At 43.7% G+C, this 25451-nt stretch overlaps 1 protein-coding gene and 3 non-coding genes across 5 annotated transcripts in view; 1 reads left to right on the top strand and 3 right to left on the bottom strand.

The window, feature by feature from the left end:
- LOC110154053 (dynein axonemal heavy chain 9) overlaps window positions 1-25451 on the top strand; it is a 567616-nt gene that overhangs the window by 384605 nt on the left and 157560 nt on the right. For both annotated transcript variants that reach the window (XM_020917987.2, XM_055150409.1), the window contains exons 65-67: window positions 3012-3152; window positions 14610-14780; window positions 19571-19693. In XM_020917987.2, the coding sequence (XP_020773646.2) occupies window positions 3012-3152; window positions 14610-14780; window positions 19571-19693 (435 nt within the window). The remainder of the gene's footprint in view (window positions 1-3011; window positions 3153-14609; window positions 14781-19570; window positions 19694-25451) is intronic.
- trnag-ucc (transfer RNA glycine (anticodon UCC)) lies at window positions 702-773 on the bottom strand. Its single transcript has one exon. It is a non-coding gene; the product is annotated as a tRNA-Gly (tRNA).
- On the bottom strand, window positions 960-1031 carry trnae-uuc (transfer RNA glutamic acid (anticodon UUC)). Its single transcript has one exon. It is a non-coding gene; the product is annotated as a tRNA-Glu (tRNA).
- On the bottom strand, window positions 2016-2097 carry trnas-uga (transfer RNA serine (anticodon UGA)). Its single transcript has one exon. It is a non-coding gene; the product is annotated as a tRNA-Ser (tRNA).

The following is a 25451-nucleotide window of genomic DNA, read 5'->3' as shown; positions in this document are numbered from 1 at the left end:
ATAAACCATCTCCAACAAGATTGAAGCACAGAACAGACTCACCATCAGCAGAACATCCCTCTGTCACAGAGAGGACATTCATTTTCCACTGAGTTATGTCCTTTAGTTCAACAGAAGCTGACAGCATGAGCGCACAAAGAGAGAGCTGTTTTTTCAGTGCTTATAGTTCATGTAAATGAGCCATATGGTTTTAAGTTTTGTTTCTGTAAAACATAAACAAATGTGGCAAAGCTGCATTAAACACTCAGTGTTACTCAATGTATATTTGAGTCCTCCTCATAGGAAATAAAAATCCAAACTTAAATTTGCAGCAAACCAAAAATTCCGTCTGCTTCTATGTTCCAGCATCATTTTATCACATGTACCAGTCAGCAGTGAAAGAAAATTTATTTGCCCACATAACATTAAACATTCTGTTTTCTTCAGAATTTGTTTTCTTTTCTTGGATTTATCCATAATTTATCTCCCAGGTGTTGAAAAGCTCAATAAATTGTGCTGCTGGTTCCGTTAAGTTTGGGCTGCCACATCGGTGCCTGGTGTCGCACATTGGCGACTGTGATGCATATTTTGAGCGACAAAAGTGTTAAGAGCTGTATATGTGCACTAGCTATACAGACCTATGTTTTGGAAGGAATGAATTCCACACACAAGTACTCCCTCCAAACACATGGAAATCACCATAATTCACAACTGACACAGACTGTGATGGCCGGGAATCAAACCCGGGTCAGCTGCTTGGAAGGCAGCTATGCTAACCACTATACCACCATCGCAAGTTGAAGCAGTCTGTCACACAGTGGCATCACAGTCTCCTCTCATAGTCGTATCACAAGTCAGCGAAATGATACGGTGACTCCGTACAGACAAAATCATATCAAAACCACAGATAGCAAGCAGTAGTAAGACAGAGAATGAGTGAGTGCATATAAGCCACTACTGTTGATCCTAAAAGCTGGGAATTCCCATACCAGGAGTTGAACCCAGGCCGCCTGGGTGAAAACCAGGAATCCTGACCGCTAGACCATATGGGAAATTCAGGCTTCAGCCTATCGGTCACTTTACTAATCAAGTACAGAGACAATGCGCACTACACTGAGGGGAACTGTGCTGGTCACCTCTGTCTCGACTGTCCCAAGCATATAATTAGAGAACGCCGTTTGGGTTTTGTCACTAGTTGCTGTCATTTGCCTAGCAGCAAAAACTATGAAAGGAAAGAGTCTGTGTCTGTGTGTACCCCCCCTACACAGAGCCTCTGCGTCTGTGTGTACCCCCCTACACAGAGCCTCTGCGTCTGTGTGTAACCCCCCTACACAGAGCCTCTGCGTCTGTGTGTACCCCCCCTACACAGAGCCTCTGCGTCTGTGTGTACCCCCCTACACAGAGCCTCTGCGTCTGTGTGTACCCCCCCTACACAGAGCCTCTGCGTCTGTGTGTACCCCCCCTACACAGAGCCTCTGCGTCTGTGTGTACCCCCCTACACAGAGCCTCTGCGTCTGTGTGTACCCCCCCCTACACAGAGCCTCTGCGTCTGCGTGTACCCCCCCTACACAGAGCCTCTGCGTTGACCGACGTGCACCTCGTGCGTGTTGAGTCAATGCAGAACTATACTTCAGCCTTAAGGCTCTTGTCTCTTTCTGGGCATGGGTTCAAATCCCACCACTGCCAGTTTTCTTGCTGATGCCAAACTGAGCCAGGTAGGCTTTGTTCTGCTCTGATGTAGGCATTTCAGCAGCCGCCCTGGATAAGCTCCTTCAAGACACTGTCTCAAACATTGACCTTCACTTTCCCTGTCGACCTGTGTTAGAAGACACTGTCTTTATGCAAAATGCTGGCAGAATTCAAACCTGTGCAGGGAAACCTCAGCGGATTTCTAGTCCATCGCCTTAACCATTCGGCTACAATAACACACAAAAGGTCTGCTGTCAAAATGAAAAAACAAAACAACAAAAACCCCAGAAGCAATATGTTAATGTCAACGTGGCTACGCCACTTTCCCCAACTTCAGCTGGAGATGTCGTTGTTGACAGGATTCGAACCTGCGCGGGTGGACCCCAACGGATTTCAAATCCGTCGCCTTAACCTCTCGGCCACAACAACACGGTGAATCAGAATGGAGATAATGCCCTCAACACTTAAGGGATCTGACAACCCTCTGACATAGTGACAATACAGCTACATCAGACACTTCTGTGTCTTCACATATAGATGTTCCACTGGAATGAAATGTAATGTCACTGGTACTACAGCAGCTTGCCGTAGACTCTGTGACGCAACAGTAGTGCGTCTGACACCAGAACAGAAGGTTGTGTGTTCAAATCATATCAAGGTCATTGATTATATTTGTGGATGTTGTGCAGCAAAACAACAGAGATTGTTCTAGCCTCTGACAGTCAGGTGTTCTATTAGATTACATGAAAGAACATTTTATTTGAATGTTACAAGATTACCATTATCTATAAATTTATAAATTTAGAATTGCATTTAAAAATGAACAAACTAAAATAACAATACATTATAATTCAATACTCATTATTTCTTTTCCAAAGTCACATGGAGCCACAACAGAAGGATGAAAGAGCCACATGTGGCTCTGGAGCCGCGGGTTGCCGACCCCTGCTATAGACCAATAACATTAACAACAGATGGGAGAAGCTTAAATGAATATTGCTCAAATGGTGATTTCTGTTTTTATACAGTGAGTTCTTAGATCTCATCACTAACAGAAATGATCAGATTTAAGACTGTGTGAATTCACCTTTTAGATGATGAAATGTTCTGTTTTATGAAAATCCCATGTGATTAATTGTGAAATGTGACTCTTTCCCTCCATGTGGTCTTGTTCCATCATCACAGCCTGCAGTCTGAAGCCAGTGTACATGTGCATCGTACTACATGAATGGCTCCAACATCATATCCAGCGAGTGCTTGATGAACACACTCTGTATAGTTGTGGACACAGTGGTATATTGGTGTGTGTGATTTCCCCTGTGCTGCTTCTGTCTTTACTGCAGGTGAAGGAAGCCAAGGTGACAGAGGCCAAAATCAATGAGGCCCGAGAGCAGTACCGGCCGGCTGCAGCCCGCGCCTCCTTATTCTACTTCATAATGAACGACCTCAATAAAATCCACCCCATGTACCAGTTCTCTCTCAAGGTACGTATGGGCCACTGTATTGACCTGCTCTGCCCCCCCATCTCCTACGCACCCTATAGAGACACTTTTTACTCTCCTCCGCCCCTCTCCCCCTGCTTTATGCTCCTTGGCCAGCTCTCGTCCTGTTTGTGGCTCCCTAATGTGGTTATGTGGAGCGTAATGTCTCATATACTGTGGACCAGGCGCTCACACAAGTCAAGGCAGAGCTACGGTTTGTAATCCCGCTCGGCTCTGTGGGTAGTGCCCCGGTCCACTACTCTCCTCACCTAATCCAATGGAAGCTCAGCAAGCGCCCATACCTCTGACCTTCACAGCCAAATAGAATATAATAATATGCATTCTTCACAGCAGAGGCTATGACTCTGCAAAATCAATATGTGAGCACAAGAGAGAAGGCCTGTTCCACTGTAATACCACAAACACTGTGCTAATGCGTCACTGCTATGCTCCGTTATTACATCACACACTCTAGTGCTATTCTACTGATCAAACACTTTTGACTCCCACACATTTCACATATTCTGTATATTCAACAATACTAATCCACTGAGCTCCTCTGTGTTTTTAAAGTTCACTCTCCTGCCCTCACTCCTCATCTAGACCTCTAAACTTTGACGCTAGTGGCCATTATATTTAGCTGAATAAGAACTGCGTTATATTAAATGGGCAACATTACAGAAGGTACAAAAGGTAATTTTCTGCTTGATTAAATTTAATTTAATAAGATTTGTTCTTATATGGCATGCAGCCACAAATATGCTCTGTATTCATCTGTGTGTGGGGAATACATAACCAAGACACTAATACTAGACTAATATTAGAGTATCGTATTCTTTTAACCCATTAATGCCCAGATTTTCCCCAAAGATTCTATTATGACATTCATGTGTCACTTACAGTACTTTGGCATGATCAAGCATTATTTTTTAATGAAAATTTTATTTTAAATGACAATTTAACAAAAGTATTGTTTTCAGTTCGACAGATTTTGCGATTCACATAATACAGTGCAATGAGGCTGTTCTCATCTGTATGAGGGGCAGATGGGACGTAATTATTTCTGCATGAACCTTAGATGTTTCTCAGACTTGAGCTGTAGATGCTGGAGGACCTTGGATGTCCCTCAAACTATTAGCAAATATTATCTAAAGAAGTGTAGATGTTCTTCAGATTTCTCTATTCAGCTTTGAGAGATCTTTGGATGTTCCTCAGACCTGAGGTCAACAACCCTTTATTCTTTCACAAAATACATGAACTGTATTGAAAATATACACAGTAACACATTTAGAGCTTTATAAGTAGACCATTTTTTGGTGTTCACATTTGTGACCGGTGGGTTGTTAAAGGAGACACATCATCATGTGAGGCTTGATGAGACTCTTAGCCACACTTTTATACAGGCAATGTAAGAACACAACAGCCCGCTGTGGCACCTGATTTTTCCAACAGTCTCCCATCCAAGTCCTCCCCAGACTCAGCTTCTGAGATCTGACTAGATCAGACTTTGACAGGGACGGCTTACGCTGGCTTACACAGGTCCAAGCCCGTCACCCTCCAACTGCCAGACTTCAGCTTCTGATTCACTCCTGTTTAAAGAGTCCAGTATTGTCCTGCAGGTGAGACGAGAAACTTGGACAAATATCAAGATGAACCTGTCTCCTGTCCCCACCCACAGCCTTGTACATGCTGCAGGTCTCAGACAGATCTACACTCAGGTCATACACAGAGAAAAGATCTACACTCAGGTCATTCACAGAGAAAAGATTTACACTCAGGTCATACACAGAGAAAAGATTTACACTCAGGTCATACACAGAGAAAAGATCTACACTCAGGTCATACACAGAGAAAAGATCTACACTCAGGTCATACACAGAGAAAAGATCTACACTCAGGTCATACACAGAGAAAAGATTTACACTCAGGTCATACACAGAGAAAGGATTTACACTCAGGTCATACACAGAGAAAAGATTTACACTCAAGTCATACACAGAGAAAAGATTTACACTCAGGTCATACACAGAGAAAAGATTTACACTCAGGTCACACACAGAGAAAGGATTTACACTCAGGTCATACACAGAGAAAAGATTTACACTCAAGTCATACACAGAGAAATGATTTACACTCAGGTCATACACAGAGAAAAGATTTACACTCAGGTCATACACAGAGAAAAGATCTACACTCAGGTCATACACAGAGAAATGATTTACACTCAGATCATACACAGAGAAAAGATTTACACTCAGGTCATACACAGAGAAAAGATTTACACTCAAGTCATACACAGAGAAATGATTTACACTCAGGTCATACACAGAGAAAAGATTTACACTCAGGTCATACACAGAGAAAAGATCTACACTCAGGTCATACACAGAGAAAAGATTTACACTCAGGTCATACACAGAGAAAAAAGATCTACACTCAGGTCATACACAGAGAAAAGATTTACACTCAGGTCATACACAGAGAAAAGATCTACACTCAGGTCATACACAGAGAAAATGATTTACACTCAGGTCATTCACACAGAGAAAAGATTTACACTCAGGTCATACACAGAGAAAAGATCTACACTCAGGTCATACACAGAGAAATGATTTACACTCAGGTCATACACAGAGAAAAGATCTACACTCAGGTCATACACAGAGAAAAGATTTACACTCAGTTCATACACAGAGAAAAGATTTACACTCAAGTCATACACAGAGAAAAGATTTACACTCAAGTCATACACAGAGAAAAGATTTACACTCAGTTCATACACAGAGAAAAGATTTACACTCAGGTCATACACAGAGAAAATATCTACACTCAGGTCATACACACACACAAAAAAAGATCTACACTCAGGTCATACACAGAGAAAAGATCTACACTCAGGTCATACACAAAAAAGATCTACACTCAGGTCATACATACAAAAAAAATATCTACACTCAGGTCATACACACACAAAAAAGATCTACACTCAGGTCATACACAGAGAAAAGATCTACACTCAGGTCATACACAAAAAAGATCTACACTCAGGTCATACACACACAAAAAAAAAACTACACTCAGGTCATACACACACAAAAAATATCTACATACTCTCATACATACAGAGAAACAAGACTACACAAGGTACACAGAGAAAACATTTACACTACACTCAGGTCATACACAGAGAAAATATTTACACTCAGGTCATACACAGAGAAAACATTCTACACTCAGGTCATACACAGAGAAAAGATTTACACTCAGGTCATACACACAGAGAAAAAGATTTACACTCAGGTCATACTAAGAGAAAAAAATTACACTCAGGTTATACTAAGAGAAAACATTTACACTCAGGTCATACACAGAGAAAAGATTTACACTCAGGTCATACACAGAGAAAAGATCTACACTCACGTCATACTAAGAAAAAACATATACACTCAGGTCATACACAGAGAAAAAATGACACTCAGGTCATACTAAGAGAAAAAAATTACACTCAGGTCATACACAGAGAAAACATTTACACTCAGGTCATACAGAGAGAAACAGACGAGCTCTGAAGAGGAGCAGTATAGCTGTGTGCAGTAAAGACATTCAGAGTGAGGTCAGGGCGCAGGTGAATATCCACATGCAGCGGTTTATCCTGAAATCAATAAACTGCATTTAGATCAATATTCAACAATGAACAGCATGTGAAATAATGCTTTGTGAATGTAACAAATGATCAAATAACAGCAGCTACTCCGGCTAATCTACTCGTAAAGTCTCATATTTTAGATACAGTCAACAAACGTGTGCACCCGGCCCACTGGGGAATGTGTCAGAATCGTACTAATCAATGTTTTATGTGCCCGGGTCAAATGACGGCATAATGTAGTGTTCATGAAGCGCTCCCTCCCCTCACACAGCAGCCTTTTAGCACCTGCCCCCCAGACTATTCCACTGCACTCATCTGCATGCTTTTACTCACTGTTAGGACCAGCTTTCATCATACAAAACACAGGAGAGGGCAACGTGTGAACTGCTCAAAGTATTTCTACTCTTCAAATGTCAGGTGTCATATTTAAATGTGCAGGATTCTATTTTTACTGTATTCAAAATGCAGTGTTGGGGAGTAACAGATTACATGTACCGGAGTTACGTAATCAGAGACAAATTATGAGTAACTGTATTCAGTTACAGTTACTGTTTCAGTGAGTGGTAATTGGATTACAGTTACTTTGTTGAAATAAATGGATTACACCGTTTTCACATTTTGGGCTATATCCCCTTTTTTTTGGGTAATTCCACTCATTGCTGGACACTAAACCAGGTCTAAAACCAGGACTAAACCAGGACTAAACCAGGACTAAACCAGGACTAAACCAGGACTAAAACGAGGACTAAAACCAGGACTAAACCAGGTCTAAACCAAAAGGACTAAACCAGGACTAAACCAGGACTAAAACCAGGACTAAAACCAGGACTAAAACCAGGACTAAAACCAGGACTAAAACCAGGACTAAACCAGGACTAAACCAGGACTAAAACCAGGACTAAAACCAGGACTAAAACCAGGACTAAACCAGGTCTAAACCAGGACTAAACCAGGACTAAATCAGGTCTAAAACCAGGACTTAACCAGGACTAAACCAGGTCTAAAACCAGGACTAAAACCAGGACTAAAACCAGGACTAAACCAGGTCTAAACCAGGACTAAAACCAGGACTTAACCAGGACTAAACCAGGACTAAAACCAGGACTAAACCAGGTCTAAACCAGGACTAAAACCAGGACTTAACCAGGACTAAAACCAGGACTAAAACCAGGACTAACCAGGACTAAACCAGGACTAAACCAGGACTAAACCAGGACTAAAACCAGGACTAAACCAGGACTAAACCAGGACTAAACCAGGACTAAACCAGGACTAAACCAGGACTAAAACCAGGACTAAAACCAGGACTAAAACCAGGACTAAACCAGGACTAAAACAGGACTAAAACCAGGACTAAAACCAGGACTAAACCAGGACTAAACCAGGACAAAACCAGGACTAAACCAGGACTAAAACCAGGACTAAACCAGGACTAAAACCAGGACTAAAACCAGGACTAAAACCAGGACTAAAACCAGGACTAAAACCAGGACTAAAACCAGGACTAAAACCAGGACTAAAACCAGGACTAAAACCAGGTCTAAACCAGGAAACCAGGACTAAAACCAGGACTAAAACCAGGACTAAACCAGGACTAAAACCAGGACTAAACCAGGACTAAACCAGGACTAAACCAGGACTAAACCAGGACTAAAACCAGGACTAAACCAGGACTAAAACCAGGACTAAACCAGGACTAAAACCAGGACTAAACCAGGACTGACTAAACCAGGACTAAAACCAGGACTAAAACCAGGACTAAACCAGGACTAAACCAGGACTAAAACCAGGACTAAACCAGGACTAAAACCAGAAACCAGGACTAAACCAGGACTCTAAACCAGGACTAAACCAGGACTAAACCAGGACTAAACCAACTCAGGACTAAAACCAGGACTAAAACCAGGACTAAACCAGGACTAAACCAGGACTAAACCAGGACTAAAACCAGGACTAAACCAGGACTAAAACCAGGACTAAAACCAGCTAAACCAGGACTAAAACCAGGACTAAAACCAGGACTAAACCAGGACTAAAACCAGGACTAAACCAGGACTAAACCAGGACTAAACCAGGACTAAAACCAGGACTAAAACTAAACCAGGACTAAAACCAGGACTAAACCAGGACTAAAACCAGGGACTAAAACCAGGACTAAACCAGGACTAAAACCACTAAAACCAGGACTAAACCAGGACTAAAACCAGGACTAAAACCAGGACTAAAACCAGGACTAAAACCAGGACTAAAACCAGGACTAAACCAGGACTAAAACCAGGACTAAAACCAGGACTAAAACCAGGACTAAAACCAGGACTAAACCAGGTCTAAACCAGGACTAAAACCAGGACTTAAACCAGGCAAACCAGGACTCCAGGACTAAACCAGGACTAAAACCAGGACTAAAACCAGGACTCTAAACCAGGACTAAACCAGGACTAAACCAGGACCAGGACTAAACCAGGACTAAACCAGGACTAAACCAGGACTAACCAGGACTAAACCAGGACTAAAACCAGGACTAAAACCAGGACTAAAACCAGGACTAAAACCAGGACTAAACCAGGACTAAACCAGGACTAAACCAGGACTAAAACCAGGACTAAACCAGGACTAAAACCAGGACTAAACCAGGACTAAAACCAGGACTAAAACCAGGACTAAAACCAGGAGGACTTAAAACCAGGACTAAAACCAGGAAACCAGGACTAAACCAGGACTAAAACCAGGACTAAAACCAGGACTAAAACCAGGACTAAAACCAGGACTAAACCAGGACTAAACCAGGACTAAAACCAGGACTAAAACCAGGACTAAAACCAGGACTAAAACCAGGACTAAAACCAGGACTAAAACCAGGACTAAACCAGGACTAAAACCAGGACTAAACCAGGACTAAACCAGGACTAAAACCAGGACTAAACCAGGACTAAAACCAGGACTAAACCAGGACTAAACCAGGACTAAAACCAGGACTAAACCAGGACTAAACCAGGACTAAACCAGGACTAAACCAGGACTAAAACCAGGACTAAAACAAGACTAAAACAGGACTAAAACCAGGACTAAACCAGGTCTAAACCAGGACTAAAACCAGGACTAAACCAGGACAAAACCAGGACTAAACCAGGACTAAAACCAGGACTAAAACCAGGACTTAACCAGGTCTAATCCAGGACTAAAACCAGGACTAAACCAGGACTAAAACCAGGACTAAACCAGGACTAAACCAGGTCTAAACCAGGACTAAACCAGGACTAAATTCAGGACTAAATTCAGGACTAAACCAGGACTAAAACTTGAATTAACAGAATTTAACAGGACTAAATCCTGCTGTGTGGACGTGTCTCTTCATCTTCTATCAATAATATTTTTAATTTGGTTCAGTAAAGTCTGGGCTTTTCATTGTCTTTTAGCAGATAAAACATCTTATGTTACGATTTCCTAGTCTTTGCATCTCTCTCTTCTATCAAGTAATCCAAAGTATTCAGATTACGTTACTCACTTTAAGTAATTTAATGGATTACATTACAAACTACTTTTTGATGTGTGTAATCTGTAATCTGTAGGGGAATACATTTGAAAAGGAACCTTCCCAACACTGTCAAAATGTGACAAGCAGAACTAGTTCATTTTAAACGGTTTGCAGCACTTCAAATGTACGTATCACTTACTTACTTACTCCCCCATCAGAGACTATCACAACACAATCGGTGTGTTTAACTGCCACACATTACATCAGTAGATCTGTAACGATAAGAGATTTTGCTGGATGATTCAGTGACCATGAAATGATTGTGATAAATGATAATATTAACACACTGAGACTATTTTCAACTAATATCATGGCTTATATAATATAATGGAATAAAAATGCAAATACACCCTTTCAAAGATCAATAAACTTTACTTTTACTGCAAGACAACCAAAAACAACAGGCCTAAATAAAACAGACTTGTTAACATAATAATAGCCTAATGTAGTCTGGCTCACAGCAAGGACTTGTTCACAAAAATCCACTTGAACAAACCATTGCTGAACAAAACACAACCAAAACAATAAATAAAATGGATTCTCTGTATCTCTGGATCTCTGTAACAAAATTGTCCTTAAAAGTGATTTTAGTTACTGACTTCCACTGGAATATTGTGGCTCCTGTCTCTGTACCTGCTGCTGTGAGCCTCGTCATTTTGGTCTTGAAGTGTTCGCATTATAACCTGTTCTACATGATCCTATTTTGCCATTTTGTCTGTCAGAAAATCATATATATCTATATATATAGAGAGCCTGGCTCCTCATTTAGTCCACTTTTTTATACAAGGAGTATCATGATGCACTGTGCATGTGTCCTGCAGAAAGAGCCGCTGTCCTGGCTGGTATGGCGTCGCCGTTGGGGTTTGAGTCATTTGCACATGTGGCTGTTGAGATGTGTCCCACTCACTAGTGTTGATTTGGCATTGTGACATGTTCATCTGCGATGAACTGTTTTGGTGCTGTGATGGCGGCGCTAGTGCTGTGGCTTCATGTTAACTGCACAGACAGTGGTGCTTTCTGCACTCAAGCTGCGCACATCCACTGTGTTGATGAACAAATAATCTGTCTATACAGACTATGCCCCATGGTCTACAGTGACATGTTGTTCAAGTGTCATTATGCTAAAGAAACGAGAGGAGTCAGTAGAGCAATAGAAACCTTTTGACATTCAGACTCTTTGGTACAGAGACAGAGACGAGGAAAACAAACAAGCATGCAAAAAGACGGAAAAGTTATCGAGCTTGTTAAAAGTTATCGTACGCATCAGGTTAGTGAAGTTGTAGTGTATTGTTTTGTATCCTGTCTTTGTATATTTATGAAGAATTGCTGGGCAGGAGAGATCTCTAGATTACTCAGACATGCATGGATGACATCTGAAACCTCTTCAGGCCTGTTTTTGATGAGGGAGCAACATTATAACATTGATTTTGCATAACACCTCCTCTTTAATTATTCACTTTGCATCTATTGTAATGGAAAACATATATATATATATATACACACACACACACACACACACATATATATATATATATATCAGTACTCAGTCTCCAGAAGGATCCAGAATGTTAAGCTCCATATTGAACGATCCTCTTTGACTTGGAGATATATTTGTGTCCGTCCACCGGCGAGCCCTTGGATCTTGTTATCCGACTCTGTAAGCCTCCTGCTGCCTGTTGCTTTGGCGGCGTTCCTCATTGTTCCTTTAAAACGCTGTCATATAAGCTATAATTGGCAGTGTTGATGGATAGCTCCCTGAGTCAGAATGTTTAGAATCAATAGAATATTTTATCTGCTCATACCTCCTCTGGGGCGAAGAAGCCGTAACAAAACAAGCGCTGTATCCACATTTGACGCTCTTCACTATTCACGCTGTGGTTTTCAGATAAAACAGTGAGTCTGCTTGTGAAGCGGCATTACTACCTGTGTATGCTTTAATATCCGGTTTTGTGCAAGTCCAAACGCCTCACCAGTTAAAACTAATACGACTCCATTGATCACAGTTCAAATGATTTATTGACTTGTCCAAACTGGTTGCCTCTTAGTGATGTTATTGTCCTCTCTGCGCTCATCCAGGATTTATCACATTTGTTTTTATGGCAGGCATCTTCATCAATTCAACATCAGACACACTGCTTTGGGTTTAGGTTTGTAATTGCTTCATGTGCTGCTTTGGCTATGGAAGGTCTATTGGGGAATTTGTAGGTTTCACTTTGGTTAGTTCACATTTAGATTTATTGTCTTAACTTTTGTACAATATTAAGTTACCGCTGCTATCACATGAGCCATTATCCAAACCATTTTCCTAACCCCTGAATTTAAAGGTGCTTTCCGTAACTTTTCTGAAGGAGCGTCTGTCAAATACTTGTCTCCATGGAGATGTTATTGCCAGATCTGTGGAGAGTCGCCCCATTCACAGACGGAATGAAGTATTTTTGAGCAACAGAAACACGTGTAATGAGTAAATGCTAGATGGATTATGTTTAATGTCATACCATGGAACATTCCAGGCAAAGCAATGACATCTCCATGGAGACAAACAGGTGATGGACCCTCCTCCAGAACATGCACAGTACCTTTAAGCATAAACTGTTTCCTAACATGAATTCTGACTGTTCCTAAACATCAGCACTTTGAATGACCAGTCAGATCAGACTGTCCCTCTGGAGCACACTATCAAACACTTTCAGTTTGCTGTTACAGACACCATTTTGAGGATTTTTTACCATTCCTAAGATCATAAGATATAATATTTTGCTGTGAAATGACTACCCTGAAAGAGTCCCAGTTTTCATCATTTTATTGTTAGATATTGAGAGGGATTCAATCCTTAGACTGAGCACATTATTTTTATGGTTCAGTAATATTAGTGAGTTCAGATTTCATTCAAACTGGGAGACCCAGTAGTGAAAGGAAGAACTAGCAGAAGTCTCAGTGAATACCTGTTTGATGTTCTTGTGGACACTATTCACCAAACCATGTCAGAACATTCAATAACATTGAATCTAGGATCCCAGACGCACGGGGCTCTCTCTCCAGTGACATGTTTTGTCACTTTTATTTTGTTACGAGTGTTACTCCAGAGCTAAAGCTCTGTTATGAACAATACCATATCCGCCTTCAGCCATTGTTATCACAGAACAGCTCTGCCCCTGTCACAGCAGGTACATCATTATGTTGTTAATGAGTTCTGAAAGTGATTAGAAGTACAAGGCACAAAGCTCCCTGGACACACCTATGAGCAGCTAACCTTTGTCTTAGCCTGCGGCTGTTTGCTTGTTTAGAAACTTGTTAAATGAGTCTCTCCTGCACAGGCTACTCGCGACTCATTGCACTGAAACAATGCAATATTCAAATGAACCAGCTTTTATTGCACACACTATCATTTATCTTCATTAAAAACATTTTGACTGTATTAGAAAATAATGATATAGAATTGTCCAAACTAAATCAGTAGCCCACAGTAAGACAGATAAAAAGTCAAGGCCTAATAATGTATTAAACTTCCTTTTATAGTTCAATCGCTTTGACACTAAAGTCTACATTTACAACACAAAATTCAAAATACAACCTTATATCCATTTCCAAGCTTCAACTTTGATTTCAGAACTTCATGCATAATTTTTGCAGAACCTTAAACGCATTCATCAACTATGTAAATACAAAAATATATCTCTCACTGCATGTGCTATTGTTTGGTGAAAATGTGCAGTATTTAGGCAAAGTCCACAGACCAAAGACACGACTGAACACACAGGAAGCACAATATGAAGAGATTTTACAGAGACTCAGAAGCACTAAAAGACTTCTGTAGTGAAACCTGTGTGAACCAGCTTTTCATTCAGGGACTTTGAGGTCCAAGTCAGACACAGTTTAGATGCCAACTGCTAAAAAACACAGGTTTGAAAATGGTACTTTTTTATTTCCTTTGTGGGGGAGATAGTGTAATATTTCCACACATTTACAGCATTTACCTCACTCTCAAACCAACCCTCACCAACCTCACAAAAAAAGTGTGGGCTCATTCTCCGGACAGTGTCTGGGTGACGGTTACATAAGTTTATAAATCTGATGACTCTGTCCTTTCTACAGGAGTGTACGTTTTTTTCACAAAGTTTACTTTTTCAAATATTCTGAATTGTTTTGTGCTTTGTGTGAATAGTTTTGTGAAGTGTGACGAAAAGTGTCAAATTTGTTAAACATACACACAGACAATGTTCAGAAACGATGGAATAAAAGTGTAGTATGATTATGTTTTTGCCTGTCCATGTGTCGCCAGGCTTTCAGTGTGGTTTTCCAGAAGGCTGTGGAGAGAGCAGCTCCAGACGAGAGCCTGACTCAGCGAGTGTCCAACCTGATCCAAAGCATCACATGGTCTGTGTTCCAGTACACCACCAGAGGCCTCTTCGAATGTGACAAGCTCACCTACACGGCCCAGCTCGCCTTCCAGGTGCAACCACACACTCACCGCACAACCACACACTCACCGTACAACCACACACTCACCGCACAACCACACACTCACCGCACAACCACACACTCACCGCACAACCACACACTCACCGTACAACCACACACTCACCGCACAACCACACACTCAACGCACAACCACACACTCACCGCACAACCACACACTCACCCTATAACCACACACTCACAGTACAACCACACACTCACCGCACAACCACACACTCACCGCACAACCACACACTCACCGTACAACCACACACTCACCGCACAACCACACACTCAGCACAACACACACTCACCCAACCACACACTCACCGCACAACCACACACTCACCGCACAACCACACACTCACCGACAACCACACACTCACCGCACAACCACACACTCAACCACACACTCACCGCACAACCACACACCACAACCACACACTCACCGTACAACCACACACTCACCGCCACACACTCACCGCACAACAACACACTCACCACAACCACACACTCACCGCACAACCACACACTCACCGTACAACCACACACTCACCGCACAACCACACACTCACGACAACCACACACTCACCGCACACCACACACTCACCGCACAACCACACACTCACCGTACAACCACACACTCACCGCACAACCACACACTCACCGCACAACCACACACACCACACTCACAACACAACCACACACTCACCGCACACACTCACCGTACAACCACACACTCACCGCACACCACAACCACACACTCACCGCACAACCACACACTCACCGCACAACCACACACTCACTCACCGCACATCACTCACGTACAACCACACACTCACCGCACAACCACACACTCACCGCACAAACACACCGCACAACCACACACTCACCGCAGAACCACACACTCACCGCACAACCACACACTCACCGTACAACCACACACTCACAGTAAATCCACACACTCACCGCACAACCACACACTCACCGCACAACCACACACTCACCGCACAACCACACACTCACCGTACAACCACACACTCAACATACAACCACACACTCACCGCACAACCACACACTCACCGTACAACCACACACTCACCGTACAACCACACACTCACCGCACAACCACACACAACCACACACTCACCGCACAACCACACACTACAACCACACACCGTACAACCACACACTCACAACCACACACTCACCGCACAACCACACACTCACCGCACAACCACACACTCACCGCACAACCACACACTCACCGCAGAACCACACACTCACCGCACAACCACACACTCACCGTACAACCACACACTCACAGTAAATCCACACACTCACCGCACAACCACACACTCACCGCACAAGCACACACTCACCGCACAACCACACACTCACCGTACAACCACACACTCAACATACAACCACACACTCACCGCACAACCACACACTCACCGTACAACCACACACTCACCGTACAACCACACACTCACCGTACAACCACACACTCAACATACAACCACACACTCACCGCACAACCACACACTCACCGTACAACCACACACTCAACATACAACCACACACTCACCGCACAACCACACACTCAACATACAACCACACACTCACCGCACAACCACACACTCACCGTACAACCACACACTCACCGCACAACCACACACTCACCGCACAACCACACACTCACCGCACAACCACACACTCACCGCACAACCACACACTCACCGCACAACCACACACTCACCGCACAACCACACACTCACCGTACAACCACACACTCACCGCACAACCACACACTCACCGTACAACCACACACTCACCGTACAACCACACACTCAACATACTAAACACACACTCAACATACAAACACACACTCATCGCACAACCACACACTCACCGCACAACCACACACTCACCGCACAACCACACACTCACCGCACAACCACACACTCACCGTACAACCACACACTTACAGTACATCCACACACTCACAGTACATCCACACACTCACAGTACAACCACACACTCAACATACTAAACACACACTCAACATACAAACACACACTCATCGCACAACCACACACTCACCGTACAAACACACACTCACCTACAACCACACACACCCTGATGGCCGAATACAGGAAGTGCTCCACTGTGTTTCTAAACTCCATACACCTTCACTAGAATCATTTGGATAATTTCAGCCCTGGAATTGTCAAACTCTACTGAAAAAAGGTAGAAGGAAATGTTCACTTGAAATCTACACAGCAAAAACTGTAGAGTTCAAATTTCAGGGTAAAATATTTCAGTTGTTTTTAACACAAAAAACTATTTAACTCTTTTGGAAGTTAAATGGAGGGTGGAGTTGGGGTTATTTGCCTGAGTTGATACGGCTGAAGTTAATTCAGCTTCCCCTAGTGTTAATTTAACTTCCCTTACAGTCCCTGACAAAAGTCTTGTCTCTTATCCATTTTGTAGAAACAAAAGCTTATAACCTGACTTTAAATTAATCGATTGGTTTTAGAAATGTCTCATATGAAAGCTAAAACCCTCCCAAATTATGCTCAATATACTAAAATAAATTTGTTTCACTGAAGAAAGATTGATCATTTAATGAACACAGAAAGGTCAGATTTTGACAAGACAAAAGTCGCCTACAGAAAATTGAACAAATAATTTACTTCAAATACAAAAATATGTTGCAGAACGTCAGTGAATGAAGTAGTGGTGCTGTGAGATCCATATTTAATATCTTGTATGACTCCATGAGCTTGAAGGACGCATCCATGTGGTTCAACAATGATTCATACAATTTGTTGATGAAGTCATCAGGAATAGCAAAGAAAGCGTCTTACATGCCTCCCAGAGTTCATCAAGATTCTTTGCTTTTGCCTTCCATGCTTCCTCTTTCATTCTACCCCAGACCTGCTCAATGATGTTCATGTCTGGTGACTGGGCTGGCCAGTCCTGGACCACCTTGATCTTCTTCACCTTGAGAAACTTTGATGTCGAGATAGAAGTATGTGATGGAGCACCATCCTGCTGCAAAATCTGACCCCTTTTATGGTTGGGAATGTAAGAGGAGCTAATACTTCTTGATATTTTAGGTTATTGATATTGCCTTCCACCCTGCAAATGTCTTGCACAGCCCCATACTGGATGGAACCCCAGACCAGGATTGTTCCGCCACCAAACTTAACTGTTTTCTGGGTGAACCTTGGATCCATGCGGGCTCCAGTAGGTCTCCTGCAATATTTGCGGCAGCTGTGATGTAATTCAACCGAGGATTTATCTGAGAAATCCACCTTCTGCCACTTTTCCAGTGTCCATCGTTTTAGCAGGCTGTGGGCCTTGGCAAATGCCACACGTTTTTTTAATTGTCTTTTGTTTAGTGCTGGTTTCTGTGCACTGATTCGACCATGGAGGTCATTTCGAGACAGAATTCTACAAACTGTTGTGGTTGACACAGGGACTTGAGGTGACCAGGCCTGGTGGAGTCTGCTGCAGTGGAAAAGGGGCTGGCCTTGGATTTTTGAATCAACAAACGGTCCTCCTGAGCAGTTGTCTTGCGGGGTCTGCTGGACCTGGGCTTGTCAAAAACATCTCCGGTCATTTCAGATCTTTTTCTTATTCTTTGTACTTGACGCTGAGACACATTGAAGGTGTCACCACCTCAGCAGTGGATCTGGTCTTCAGCCTCTTGATAATTAACGCTTTGGTCTCAGGGTGGATCTTAGGCATGTTGTCAGAGGTCAAGTTGCAGTTGATGTGAAGGTCTGGTGTGCTGGGTCTTTTTATACACACCCACTAATTGATTGATCAGTAATTGATCATAGGTGAGGCTGTAATCTCGGATTGGGTGCATCATATGACAAGGCCACAAGACTTTTGTCTTGCCAAAATCTGACCTTTCTGTGTTCATTAAATGATCAATCTTTCTTCAGTGAAACAAATTTATTTTGAGTATATTGAGCATAATTTGGGAGGGTTTTAGCTTTCATATGAGACATTTCTAAAACCAATCGATTAATTTAAAGTCAGGTTATAAGCTTTTGTTTCTACAAAATGGATAAGTGACAAGACTTTTGTCAGGGACTGTAGTGTTAATTTGGCACCTCCCACCCACCACTTGAAACTCCCACAAGAGAAGACCAGTTTTCTGCATCATTTCATATTGTATAACATTTTAAAGAAAATAAAGACTTTACATGCGCCGAATGTGTGTTTGAGTTTGTTTTGTTTTTTTTACACTTTTTTTTTTACACTTTACAATATGTAGTTACTACTCCTAAACACATGTTTAGCTAAATCAGGATAACCCTAAAAAGTGTTATCCATTTACTCTCAAAGTGTTAATATATCTCTTGATTTTGGTTTTAAACAGCACTTTGGTGTTAGTTATTTAACATTTCCAAAAATGTTAAATTAACTCTAGAACAGATTGGATTCATATAAACCCTGTGAAAATGTTAAAATTGATTCTGTGAGAGTCAGCTTTAACACTTGACTTTTTGTTGTGTACAAGATGACATCACAACAGAGTATTTTGAGCTTTGGACATGTAGACAGACTCATTTCTGCTCCACGTTCCAGACACACACTGGTGCACTTGGAGACTTCTGTCCATCCTCTGAGTTGTTCTTGACGTACATCAGACTGGGAAATGCTCCTGGGACTGCGACTTGCCTTTGCTTGTCTAAGGAGAAGGGGGCGCTAGACTCACCCCTGACTGTGTGTGTGTGTGTGTGTGTGTGTGTGTGTGTGCAGATCCTGCTGATGAACAAAGAGATCAGCCCCGTGGAGCTGGACTTCCTCCTGAGGTACCCGGTGCAGCCAGGAGTGAACTCACCCGTCGACTTCCTGTCCAACCACTCATGGGGCGGCATCAAGGTACACATACAAGTAACACACACACACACACAGTCATACACGTAACAGCACACACAACACACAGTCATACAACGTAACAGCAAACACACAACACACAGTCATACAACGTAACAGCAAACACACAACACACAGTCATACAACGTAACAGCAAACACACAACACACAGTCATACAACGTAACAGCAAACACACAACACACAGTCATACAACGTAACAGCAAACACACAACACACAGTCATACAACGTAACAGCAAACACACAACACACAGTCATACAACGTAACAGCAAACACACAACACACAGTCATACAACGTAACAGCAAACACACAACACACAGTCATACAACGTAACAGCAAACACACAACACACAGTCATACAACGTAACAGCAAACACACAACACACAGTCATACAACGTAACAGGAAACACAACACACAGTCATACAATGTAACAGGAAACACAACACACAGTCATACAATGTAACAGGAAACACACAACACACAGTCATACAACGTAACAGGAAACACAACACACAGTCATACAATGTAACAGGAAACACACAACACACAGTCATACAACATAACAGCAAACACACAACACACAGTCATACAACGTAACAGGAAACACAACACACAGTCATACAATGTAACAGGAAACACACAACACACAGTCATACCACACAGGGCCAGTAAATTAATTTTAAGAACTGTATTTATCCCCCAGGCCACAGTTTGGACACTCGTAGGTTACAATAAATCAACCTAAACCTTTACATTGCACATTTCTCTGATCTGGCCAAGACTTTAAAACTCATATCAGGCTATTCATTTAGTTTTTAGATTTATTATCCAATTACTAGTTCTGAGACGCTTAATTCTAGTCTAAAGGTCGTTTATTTTACGATATTTGCATGGACAGATCATTTCACCACTTCTAAGTCACTTTCTGATCGATTTAAGTGTTTATATTTTACATTTTGGCCAAACTTTTGTAATTAAGAATTCGTACTTAATCATTTTGCATTAGTGGTGTTTTCATGAATGGAATAAGAAACAGGTAAAAACTTCTGGGACTCGAGGGCTGCTGACTTTATCATTTCAGGTGAAGTGTGATAGAGTGGAGTTGCGCACAGCTCTGTCACAGCAGCAGCACCTGTGAACTGCTCCTGACCTTTGGATTCACTAGTGCACCTGTCTGCCCCGTCTCTTATTGCTTCTCACCACCTCTTCCACCTGCACCTGTCTCCCCCCGACTCTCATTCACCTGCTTCTCCATCCTGCACCTGTCTTTACATGTCTTTCTTTATCATCTGCTGCTTCCCTCTGCTTTTCCCTCCTTCCTAAACCTGTTTCTTCATGATTCTCCTTTCTGCCCCTGTCTCTCCTTTCTGCCCTTGTCTCTCCCTTCTGCCCCTGCCTCTCCCTCTGCTCTGTTTCCCGCTCTGACAGTCCCCTCATGCCTTCTCAAATACGAACCGCCTCTCAAACCTCACAGACTCACAGGGTTTAGCATTTTTTTCCCTTCTGGGGGTAAAAATATCCTCTGATTAGCATAGGTTTGTTGACTCTGAGCGCAGTAACTTCAGACTCTCAGATGAGGGCATATGTCAGGGGGCTGTTTATGCATCAAGTACTCGGGGGTGATTCTACACGATTAGATTTTCTTGTAGTTGAGATACATTTGCCTGAGTACATACTGTATATATGTTGTAAAAGCAGCTCTTATGGTAGAAATGAGGCCGCTGTGTCATGTCTGAGTCCAATCTTAAAGTATTTTTTACTCTGAGAAACAGGAAATGCACTGTTAACATGCTAGTTGTTGTTAGAATCTGAATTTATTTCAGCATAAAAAATACACAGTGTATCGTATTGTATGTCAAGTGCAGTCTTAAAAAAAAAAAGCCTCCACCCATCCCCACTTTCTAAATGAGCATTACCGTCCTAATAAAACACTGCTCCATCCGCTGAATGTTGTGAAAATCCCTTCTAAACTCATCCCTGTGAATAATCAAGAATGTGTAAGGAAAGGGTGGAATGACATTGGACGAATACCATTTTTTAATTTTTTCCCCTTTTTTTAAGTTGTGTTTTTCAAGTTCGTGGAGAGGATGTATCAGGCTGTTGTGGTGAAGTGGGAGCTGAGTCGAAAGGCAAAGTTCTTGATTTACCGTCAAATTATATTCCTCACCTATGGTCATGAGCTCTGAGTAATGATCGACGAGATCGCGGATACAAGCAGCCACAGGGTGGCTGGGTGCTCACTTAAAGATAGGGTGAGGAGCTCAGTCACATGGGAGGAGCTCGGAGTAGAGTCACTGCTCCTGTCGAGAGGACGCTCAGGCATCTGTTCTGGATGCCTCCTGGACCAAAGGATGACCCAGGGCATGTTGGAGGGACTATGTCTCTGGTCTGGCCTGGGAATGCCTTGGGGACTCCCCAGAGGAGATGGAGGAAGTGTCCAGGGTGGAGGAAGTCTGAGAGTCCCTGCTTAGACTGCTGCCCCCGCGACCCGACCCTGGATGAGGGGAAGAAAATGGATGGATGGATTTTTCAAGTTAAACACTGAATTTCTGCAGAATCAAAAACAACTGTGAATCTGAGGTCAAAGAAGTTCTGTTTTGAATGTTACAAGGCTTTTTCAGAAGGAGATGTACGTATGTGTGACGTGTGCAACACAATATTGGCTGTTTCTGAATCGTCCTTAAACTGGACAGTTTGTGACTCTCAGTAATCTGTCCCAGACTCTGCTCTGTTCAAACACAAAGTGAAGGGACCAAAGAGCCAGGCAGGTGTCTGAGCTTCACTGAGGTCACTTTCTAGACAGAGTCGGCTCTTATGAACAGTCCCTTAAAGAAGACATACTGTGTATAAAATGACTTAATAAAAGGAACAAGTCTGCTGGTTTCTGCGTTAGTAAACCGTGGGGCCCAGTGGGAGCTCAAAACATCATCACAACAAAGAGCCGTGTCGCTGTCGGCCCCTCTTCACATTACAGAGTAGCAGCTTTTTTTTTTTTAATTTGTGCCAAAATGACTAGGCTGAATCTTGCACAAACCACAGTTTAAGAAAATAAAATTGGAGAACAAAGTAAGCACCCAGCAGTAGGTGTGGACTGGTGCCGGTGAAAAGTGGCTCCTTGAAAGTAAACGATTCAAGATTACTCACACTCTAAACACAACTTGAGGTGAGTATATGGTGAAGAGAAACTACTACAACGTGGTTAAACACTCTGAAAAGTCCATTTTACAGGATAGGTCTGATTTAAGAGAACCAAACTCAGCACAGAGGCAGAGCAACACAAGTGAGTTTTCTTGGATAAAAAAAAGCATGTTTGGCATCAGATTCATTTATTTTCTTATTCCATCTTATCAGTTTGAACAATGTGGTCAGCTTCGTCCTTTTCTCTGGGAGCAGTTTGTACATAAAATGAGTTCTGACATTGGATTCTGTCGTATGAATGAATATAAAAAGAGCCGGTGTTTTGAACGGCTCTTCGGGGAGAGGACGGCTCAGGGTGGGAGAGGAAGGGAGGAGAGGTGGAGAGAGTGGAGAGGAGGAATAAGAGCAGGTGATGGGAAGAGAAACTGACAAAAGGAGGAGAGAAGGATCTTGACGAGAGGAGAGGGAGAGAGGGAGGCTGACGCGAGGAAGAGAAAGGAAGAGTGAGGAAAGGAAGAGAAGAGGAAGCTGACGAGCAGTTTGCAGGAGAGAGGGAGGCAGAAGGAAAGGAGTGGAGAAGAGAAGGAGGATAAGAAAGGGAGGAGCTTGAGGAGAGAGGAAGGCTGAGGAAGGGACAGGAAGTGACCAGACGAGAGAGAAGAAAAGGAGGGGGAGGCCGAGGAAAAGAGGAGAGAGGGAGGCTGAGGAGAGGAGGAGAGAGAGAGAGCCTGGAGAGGGAGGCTGAGAAAGGGAGGAGAAAGTGAGGCTGAATAGAGGAGGGAGGGGACTGAGGAAGGGAGGAGAGAGGAAGGCTGAGGAGGGGAGTGGAAGCGACCATATGAGAAATGTGGAGGGGAGCAGGGAGAGAAGGAAAGAAAAGAGAGAAAAGGAAAGGAGGGGTAGGCTGAGGACGGAAGCAGAGAGTGGAGCTAAGCAAGGGAGGAGAGAGGGAGGATGAGGAGAGGAAGAGCAAGGAAGAGTGAGGAATGGAGCAGGGAGAGAGGAGAGGAGTGGAGAAGAGAGGGATGCTGAGACAGGGAAGGAGAGTGAGGAAAGGAGGAGAGAGGGATGCTGAGGAAAGGAAAGAATGAGGCTGGTGAGAGGAGTGGTGGAGGGAGGGAGACTGAGGAAAGGAGGAGAGGGGGAGGCTAACGAGAGGAAAGGAGTGGAAGAGAGAGGGAGGCTGCGGAAAGGAGGAGAAAGTGAGGCTGAGTAGAGGAGTGGAGGAGAGAGGGAGACTGAGGAAGGGAGGAGTGAGGGAGGCTGAGAAGAGGAGTGGAGAAGAGAGGGAGGAGCTGAGGAAGGGAGGAGAGAGGGAGACTGAGGAGAAAGAGAGGCTGAGGACAGGAGTGGAGGAGAGAGAGAGACTGAGGAAGGTAGGAGAGAGGGAGACTGAGGAGAGGAGTGGAGGACGGAGGGAGACTGGGGAGAGGAGTGGAGGAGGGAGGGAGACTGCGGAAGAGAGGAGTGAGGGAGGCTGAGAAGAGGAGTGGAGAAGAGAGGGAGGCTGAAGAAGAGAGGAGAAAGCAAGGCTGAGGAGAGGAAAGGAGTGGAGGAGAGAGGGAGACTGAGGAGAGGAGTGGAGAAGAAAGGGAGACTAAGAAAGGGAGGAGAAATTGAGGCTGAGGAGAGGAGTGGAGCAGGGAAGGAGACCGAGGAAGGGGAGGAGAGAGGGAGCCTAAGGAGAGGAGTGTAGAAGAGAGGGAGGATGTGAAAGGGAGGAGAGGAGGTGGGAGGGAGACTGCAGAAGAGAGGAGTGAGGGAGGCTGAGGAGAGGAGTGGAGAAGAGAGGGAGACTAAAGAAGGGAGGAGTGAGGGAGGCTGAGAAAAGGAGTAGAGAAGAAAGGGAGGCTGAGGAAGAGAGGAGAGAAGGAGGCTGGGGAGAGGAGTGGAGGACAGAGGGAGACTGAGGAAGTGAGGCTGAGGAGAGGAGTGGAGAAGAGAGGGAGGCTGAAGAAGAGAGGAGAGAAGGAGACTGGGGAGAGGAGTGGCAGAGGGAGGAAGACTGAGGAAGGGAGGAGAGAAGGAGGCTGGGAAGAGGAGTGGAGGACGGAGGGAGACTGAGAAAGGCAGGAGAAAGCAAGGCTGAGGAGAGGAGTGGAGGAAGGAGGAAGACTAAGGAAAGGAGGAGTGAGGGAGGCTGAAAAGAGGAGTGGATAAGAGAGGGAAACTGAGGAAGGGAGGAGAAAGTGAGGCTGAGGAGAGGAGTGGAGGAGGGAGACTGAGGAAGGGAGGAAAGAAGGAGGCTGTGAAAGGGACGAGGGAGGGAGGCTGAGGAAAGGAGAGGAGAAAGAGAGGCTGAGGAGAGGATAGGAGGATGGAGGGAGACTGAGGAAAGGAGGAGAAAGAGAACCTGGGGAGAGGAAAGGAGAGGAGGAGGGAGGCTGAGGAGGGAGGGAGGTTGAGGAGACGAGACAAGAAGTGAGGAGAAGAGTGAGGAGAGAAGAGAAGAGAGGAGAAAGGGAGAGTGAGGCTGAGAAAGGGAGGCGAGAGAAAGGGAATGAGGATGAGGAAGGTGAATGAAGAGGAGGTAATTACCCGTCCGGAGCAGGTCTTTGGCGTGTGGTCTCATTGGCCGGTGGTCCCTGATCGATGCAGTCTT

This window comes from Boleophthalmus pectinirostris, unplaced genomic scaffold (genome assembly GCF_026225935.1).
Source record: "Boleophthalmus pectinirostris isolate CB_2022bp ecotype Guang Dong unplaced genomic scaffold, ASM2622593v1 HiC_scaffold_14, whole genome shotgun sequence".
Classification (NCBI taxonomy): domain Eukaryota; kingdom Metazoa; phylum Chordata; class Actinopteri; order Gobiiformes; family Gobiidae; genus Boleophthalmus; species Boleophthalmus pectinirostris.
Note: the sequence above shows the minus strand (reverse complement) of the source record. Positions and strands in the feature narration are given on the sequence as shown.